Source organism: Ammodytes marinus (genome assembly GCF_949987685.1).
Source record: "Ammodytes marinus genome assembly, chromosome: 14".
NCBI classification, from domain to species: domain Eukaryota; kingdom Metazoa; phylum Chordata; class Actinopteri; order Uranoscopiformes; family Ammodytidae; genus Ammodytes; species Ammodytes marinus.
Window position 1 is genome coordinate 17,375,623 of NC_137218.1, and position 7,996 is coordinate 17,383,618.

The following is a 7,996-nucleotide window of genomic DNA, read 5'->3' on the forward strand; positions in this document are numbered from 1 at the left end:
CCGCCGCAAAATCCGAGCTAGTTCCGAGCTAGTTCCGAGCAAGAGCCAGTGTTTTGGTTTCACACCGCCAGAGAGCCGGCTCCGGGCTGTAAAAACCGGTTCAACCCCAGCCCCAGGTTTTGAGCTGGGCTAGAAATGAGAACTGCCTGCGCCAGCGGCCGGGGGAGGGATTATCCTGACCAACCAGCCCAACTCGAACCTCATGCCCGCCATATTTAAAAACACTGCAACTACGAGACGTTAACACAACATAATTACCATACGTAGCGATCAATTTGACCAGCGAAAATACGCTGTATGGGTCCTGTTTGGTTAACAAAGCAAAGCGAGAGCCAACACGTGTAAAAAGAGAAAGCTTATTGGTCAATGCAGCTCTCACCTCCTTACGGCAGCAGCACACAGCTACTGTGCAACGGTAACTGTGTATACATTGATGCATTTTCACAATTTACACAGAAGCCAACCTTATTTGAAGCCTATTTAGCTAAGCAAACATTAGTGCCATGATTTCTTAAAGTTAACAGCAATCTGACATTAGGTACTTAATAATCAACACATCAGTTTCTTTATTAATTTTTGTAGATCTCTTTATTTAGAAGCCATTATTCCCATAACAGGTTGGTGGTGTGTGAATAACATCGAACAAGTAGCATACAGACACAGATAAAAGTGCATGAACATATAGCATTTTAAAACACATGAGCATTTAAACAGACAAAAGCACATATGCACAGACAATGAGCATACACATAGACAAGGAGCATAAACGCAGACAAAAACACAACTACAAAGACACTATCCCAGATTATTATGGCATTGGCCACATATTTGATTTGTCAGTAACCAGTGTTTTATAGACTTTTAGTTCCAAAGGACTGTATATGCGACATTACTGTACTGCTCTGAACTTCCAAAACTGAATCTTTGTTGCATAATTTTGAGCAAAACTAGTCATCCCCTAAAGCGCCGTTAAAATGCTGTTGTTTTGAAATTAATGATGTAAGTGCAAAGCCTGTACATAGCTGAAATGTTGAGTTTTGAATGCAACAAGATGTTTATTGTCACTAGAAGGAATTAGATAAGAGAAGCAATGATAAACTGTGCAAGAATAACCTTGTGCTACAAGATTTTTTAAAGGCTGTGGTATAAGCTCCTGTAGACGCCGCATGGCATATTTACTTTGTTGTTTATAAACTATGTTTAACCCTGAATGACTGAAGCAGTACTGCACTGCAGATAATTCTAGAAGTCAGAGAAGCTTTGAAGTTGTGTGAGTAGCAGAGAGAACAGTGAACACATTTCCATGCAAGGTACTGTTTACAAGAAACCACATTACATAAGAAAGAGGAAACTGTACAATATGTGATTGCAGATACTGTCTGAAGTCTTATTCATTCAAAATCTAATTTTATTCCTTCTTAAAAGCCAATAAGTGCAGTTTAATATATGACATTTTGGCCTTTAATATAGATAAAATTCATGTCTTCACTTAGGCTGGCTCATAGCTTAATATTTTTAAATGTCCACATAGACAAATATGGAATTAATGGTACTTCTGAATCACAAGCTGCTGAAAAAGTGGGTGGTTACTTTTCAGATCTGTACAGTTAAGACACACAACTCCATCAACCTCTTTCACAAGTCCCCCTTAACAAGCTAAATGTACTTAATAATGTACGTAATCTTATTTCAGAGCTTAACAGTTAGGTTACTACATAGTACAACTAGCTGTGAATTACATATCCAAATATGTCATGCTCTTGCATACTGTGTTTACTATGAAGCTGCAACTAAGGCTACATTTACACGACAATGGTCTCGCTAAAAACTGAAAAGTTTTTCCTTTACGGTTTTAAAAACGTCCTTGTTTAGATGAAAGTTTTTGAATACGCTCCAAAATGCTCACAGAGCCGCAAAAGGGACCTAAATCGCTGTTGTACGCAGGCCAGGCCAGTAGTTGCATTGAAACCTTGTAGTGGATAGCCCTTCCGGTGCAATTTGGCAGATGTAAACAATCCATTTCCGCCTATGGTCCCCGCTGTTCACAGTAATGTTGCAGTATGCTGGAGTTGCGTATTTAACTCTCCGCTCTGGAACCTGGTTTAAAAAGTTTAAGTTTTCAGCCCAAGATAACGCTGTTGGAAAACATTACCGTGTAAACAGCCCCTAAGAGTTTCACAACCTAGGAGGAAACTATGGCCCCCTGACAGTTTGCTGTCGAAAAATACTGATTCTGCCATTACGAGCCTCCTTCCACTGACCAGCACGCCAACTTGATTTATAACCGAGGCCAGAGTTTAGCATTGAACTAGAAGTGGCAAAGTAGAGTAACTTTTCAATACTGTCAGCCCAGCCTAAATCTAAATAGCTCCTAGTACCATGAGGCGAGTTTTTCCGACCCCGTAAGGTACATTGCCTGCAGCCAGCGCAGGCTGTATAGGCACTGAGTGGGAATAGCAGAGGTGTCAATAATACGAGTCAAAATAACAGTCAAATGAGAATGATATAGTAGTGTAAAGTTAAAATAACTCCTTGTTATAGCTTTAAAATGTTGTGTACTGTACAGAATAATTTACAGTAATCTTCACCCCATTTATATTTCCTTTTTATAGTGTAGTTCACCACTTTGCCCCATATAGGCCTACTTGCTGTATGATGTTAAAAATCTCCTGCACTTTCATACAAAGATAAAGCGACATCATGTGCCAACTTATACTACAGTCACACCAGAAGAGGCCACAAATGTCAAATTGCAACAGTTGATTATCCATACGCACCAATTAATCTATCAGATACTCAATGCTCTAGCTCACGATGTATCAGCAAGAGTATACACACACACACACACACACTAACCAATCAAACCAAACAGTCAGAGACTTAATACAAGATGATGTTAAAGTGTAAAATGTGATGTTTCTGAAAATAATGTCATCAAGAGATGAACGAATAATAATCATCACAACCAGTGCAATGAGCCTATTGTACTGTACTGTATCAAACTGAGAAGAAAAAACTGCCATAATGAGCCAACATCCATATCACACTGGCCACACAGATTAAAAGATAATATGGGTCTTACCTTTACAGAAGAACTTATTACTTGATTTCCTAGGGAAAGTGGCTTCGGCAGGTCCAGGTATCATGGTATGACAGCAGAGAACATGAGGCAAGAGATGGTTCCAGGTTGCAGCTATACATTCATGAGCAATGACAGGAGAATGTAAAAGTTATTGGGCATGATATTATTCATTGTGAATATTTCAGGTTACATAATGTGGACAGCCACAACGGGTCGAATTGCTAAGAGTATTTAGAAACATGCCCCTTGTTGGTAATCCTGTTATTGCTTAGTTTATATTTACCATTTCCTTCCAAAGCTCCCGCCATATCAATGTAGCTCTGCTGCCATGTTCGTCCCTCTTCTTAATTGTTATGGTTCATAATTCAGACCCCAACTCTGTCTCATGGACCATGGCATGGACGTGTCGTATAATAAGAGCACAACCCCGATGGTGAACCTATCTTAAATCTGCCGCTGCGTTAGCTAGCTCTTATTTGATGCTTTGCGTTCATGGTTCAGGGGCTGGTCTATCAGTGCTGCCACAGGTGGTCGAAAACAATATTACAATAAGCCTACTATTATTGTAAACCACAGAAGGAGAGGGGTTGTTTCATTTATCTCTCAATTTGTCACCTACATTTTTATTTAGGCTAAACGATAGCCTACATTTATTTTTTTTTACTTTAGAGATACATTTGGACATGCTGCCACATCCCTGCTGCCTGATTGCCACTTAACACAGAAAGGTGGTCACACAAATCCCAGCTAATAACATGCATTCTTTCGATTGACATCTTTAATTGTCCATTTGGAGCTTCCTTTAAATACATGACATTTATGTTTGGACTAGGCATATGAGAAATTCACACTCAAACAGGCAATGTGAGTGTGGTACACGTTTTTTGAATTGTGAAGCGACTTCAGCAAAATGTAAGAAGGTAGCCTACATCATTTTGATATTGCAGTGATAAAATATAATTAAAGGGAGTTTTTGAAGGGGTGATTGACGTTTTCTTTGATCTCGCAGGGCTCTGTTTGACTATGACAAGACTGCGGACTGTGGCTTCCTCAGTCAGGCACTGGGATTCAGGTTTGGGGAAGTGCTGCATGTGCTGGACTGCGGAGATGAGGAGTGGTGGCAGGCCCGTAAGGTCAGCCCCCAGAACGAGGCCGAGGAGGTCGGCTTCATCCCTAGCAAGCTCAGGTCAGACGCTTCACTGTGAGTGGGCGTGGGAGGGATTATTGATCTTTCATTGCATATCAACACTTCCTAAACACATTGATTACATGTCTCTACTCTACTGTGTGTGACTTAAGACACAATGTTCAGGAGTTACATAAGACTAGATAACAAAATGTATAGAAAAGTCTATTAGCTCCTCAACAATTTAAGCTTGTTTAATCCGTCTCCAGTATGTAATGTTTTTGTTCCACCCTCTCATCTGTACAGGGTGGAAAGAAAAGAGTGGTCTCGGGGTAACACCAAAGAGAGGGTAAGTTGATTCGACACTGTTTGAATGAAGCTGATTCTCTTAAACTGCCTCCCTGTGTGTAAATCTGTCCACTTGTCTCTGTTGCAGGACCACGGCCGTGACAGCTTGGGCACTCAAGGTAATTAGTATTAAGCAGCATAAATGCACTGTGTATTGACACTGTAAGCTGCCATTTACACATGTTGCTGACTTTAGCGGATTACAGTGAACACTGTTGTGATGGACAATACAAAATGAGCCTACAATTCCTTGACACGTGCTCAAAGAATAAATTACAATTTAATTCACAAACAATTAATGTAATTGTTTTTATATGTAATTGCTGTCATTTTGTGGATTTTGCATATACTGACAAATATTTACAATCATTCTCCATTCAGTGTCTTTCTGAATGTAGTCCAAAGCACATCTCGCCTCCAACAGAGTCACGTCTTTACTGTCCTTGTCCATAACAGCATCTGGTGTATTAGCTGTGACATTTAAAAAATACATCCAGAACACACGCTCGTACACACATGCAGGACCATAAACCTAAATGTCACTTATAATGGAAAAAAAAAATGTTCCTGAATGCTTCTGTGTTCTCTCACCAGGCCGAGATAAAAACTCACAAAGTTATGAGACAGTCGCCCAAGTGGAAGGTGAGGTCATTAGGAAGAGCATTTGAAGTCCATTATGGAAGGACTTTTAATTTGAAATATCATTTTTGTTTTTATTTACCGTTTTCTGAATGCTCCTGCCGTCTGTCTTCTCTCTTCATAAGTTCATTATGCGAGGCCCATCATCATCCTGGGTCCCGTGAAAGACAGGATAAATGATGACCTGTTGTCGGAGTTCCCTGATAAGTTTGGATCCTGTGTCCCACGTAAGTAATTATGCTGCCAGTCATGGAGAATGATTCCTTTCTCTGCCTTTTAACTTGATGTCGCTGATGTCACCTGCAGCCATTTCAGGGTGATGTCTGCATAATGCATCCCTTCCCGGCGAAAGTAATTGCTTTACATTTGAGATTCAAAGTGCTGTGGCGTCTATGAGCTGATTTTAATTTTAATTTCTTGTCGCCTTGACAGACACCACACGGCCCAAGAGAGAGTATGAGGTAGATGGGCGGGACTACCACTTTGTGTCGTCACGGGAACAGATGGAGAAGGACATCCAAAGCCATCGGTTCATCGAGGCGGGCCAGTACAACAGTCACCTGTATGGCACCAGTGTCCAGAGTGTCCGCGAGGTGGCTGAGCAGGTGGGCAGCAAAAATGTTGTGTCGGGAAATAATTAAGAAATGATGTTGATAAAATTCGCTATAATTAATCACGTTTTTCCAATCCATTTTAGGAAACTCCTTATTTTCATTACAATTATAACATAAGACATAGAATAATTATTTTAATATGATGAATTTATCAGTGTTCAAAAATACTTAATTTTACTTATGCTTAAAATGTTTTATCAAAGCAGTACTCCATTAAAGAACAGCATAAGCAATAAACCCCAACCTCAGTTACTGTCCTAACTTAAATAAAAGAGTGTCATTGTCAATCTTAATCATTTATTTTCTCACAAGCAGCAGGGGAAACACTGCATCCTGGACGTATCGGCCAACGCTGTGCGCAGACTACAAGCAGCTCAGCTTCATCCCATTGCCATCTTTGTCCGGCCCAAGTCCCTGGAGAATGTCCTGTACGTACTGCAGATTCATTCTTTATACTGTACTTTGGACAACAGGCATTAAAAGTCATGAAAATATTGTGTTATAATGATGATTATGATTTTTAAATGTTTGTATTACGTTATCAGGGAGATCAACACTCGCCTGACAGAGGAGCAGGCCAGGAAAGGAATGGACCGTGCGCTCAAACTAGAACAAGACTTCCTAGAGTGTTTCTCAGGTAAGAGCTGCTATTTGGCATCTATATGACATAAACACATGGAAATGATGTGTACACATGGTGAAACACAGAGCCTAGCCTTTCAAATAAGTATTAACTGATATCTTGTACTGTCCACACACCGTACATACTTACTAGTAGAAATGGGTTTGGATTACTGTAGCGCCAGATGGTAAATGTGAGATAATACGCCCGTGTTTGCTCTCCACTATATGATTACTTAAAATCTGTTTGATGTGGAGTGGTGATCATAGCAATCATCCATTCTAAAATGACAAGATTATATAGAAAAAATTTGGTTTCAACACTAGTGTTCATTTGCACACTTCACTGGGTGATAATATGTCCATTTCCCTCTTATCACTTCTTTCTCGTTTTCTATTGTTTTTATGTTGTTTGAATGGAAATAGTGAAACAGGCCTCTTTTCACAAAAATGTACTAAACTTTTCCATGTTCTTGAATGAGCTAAATAAGTAAATGAATGCCTTCTGGGAGTATTTGACAATGACAAGATTTCACAAGCGACACATTTAGGGCAAATCACAGCAGACGGCAAAATAAGAATGTTACAGTAAATCCTCGCAAATACAGTGCTGTCTACAAATGTATAACTAATTGGGAACAGCTGTCGCATGTGAAATTGTATCAGCAAGGTTTGAGCCTGAATAAATACTGTATGTGGGGAAACTTTGTTGTAATCCATGTATACATAATGGAAATCTGCCTACAGTTGTCGACATAGCGATTTCACACCATATTGACAGTATACACAGATCTTAAGTTAAAATCCTATTTACAATTTATCATTCCTCCCTTGCAAACACATCTGATGAACATCCTTTCTTTTCCTCTCTCACTCTCTTCATTCCACCTCCTCTAATGATTCCTTTTCTTTCTGCTTCCTCTCTCCATTCTTTGCTGCTTGTCCTGCTGCAGCTGTCGTGGAAGGGGACAGCTTTGAAGAGGTCTATCACAAAGTAAAGACAGTGATCGAGGAGCAATCGGGGCCTTACATCTGGATCCCCACTCGGGAGAGGCTGTGATGCTGCTGCACCCCCCGCCCCCCCCCCCCCCCACCCCCCTCCTCACGACCACCCGCCCCACACCATCCCCTTCACCCTCACAGCCAAGCCAGCCTCGCCTGCCCGACTGTCCTCCAGCAAAGTCAGTGCTTTAGGCAATCACTGAGAATGACACAGAGAGACAAATGCATACTTAGACAAAAACACAGAGACAGAGACAAACACAGGAAGTGACACCGCGGGGCAAAAGAACGATACCAAAAAAAGGACACTCTCTGAGACCGAACACGGCGCAACACAACGATGTGTATTTTGACTGAGAGACACTGAGAGAAAATACTTGGTATTCCACTTAAACGACGCAGAGTTTTGAGGCCGTGTTCACACTTGGCATTAAATTACATCTTGGCCACAGCTTTGAACACAGCTGTGACTGCATCCAAGATCGGAGACACAGTTGATTTAGCACTACCCAACAATTTGCTATGTGACTTTTTGAGTTTATTTTTTTCGGTAAGATGCAGTTG

The 7,996-nt window shown here is 40.6% G+C and overlaps 1 protein-coding gene across 1 annotated transcript in view; it reads left to right on the forward strand.

The window, feature by feature from the left end:
- dlg4a (discs, large homolog 4a) overlaps positions 1 to 7,490 on the forward strand; it is a gene marked incomplete at both ends in the record, with an annotated part of 47,860 nt that extends 40,370 nt beyond the window's left edge. Inside the window, 9 exons of the mRNA XM_080041449.1 lie at positions 4,092 to 4,268; positions 4,515 to 4,557; positions 4,645 to 4,675; positions 5,151 to 5,198; positions 5,321 to 5,422; positions 5,628 to 5,800; positions 6,128 to 6,237; positions 6,355 to 6,446; positions 7,384 to 7,490. Of these exons, the coding sequence (XP_079897575.1) occupies positions 4,092 to 4,268; positions 4,515 to 4,557; positions 4,645 to 4,675; positions 5,151 to 5,198; positions 5,321 to 5,422; positions 5,628 to 5,800; positions 6,128 to 6,237; positions 6,355 to 6,446; positions 7,384 to 7,490 (883 nt within the window). The remainder of the gene's footprint in view (positions 1 to 4,091; positions 4,269 to 4,514; positions 4,558 to 4,644; positions 4,676 to 5,150; positions 5,199 to 5,320; positions 5,423 to 5,627; positions 5,801 to 6,127; positions 6,238 to 6,354; positions 6,447 to 7,383) is intronic.
- Between the last annotated feature and the right edge of the window lie 506 nt (positions 7,491 to 7,996).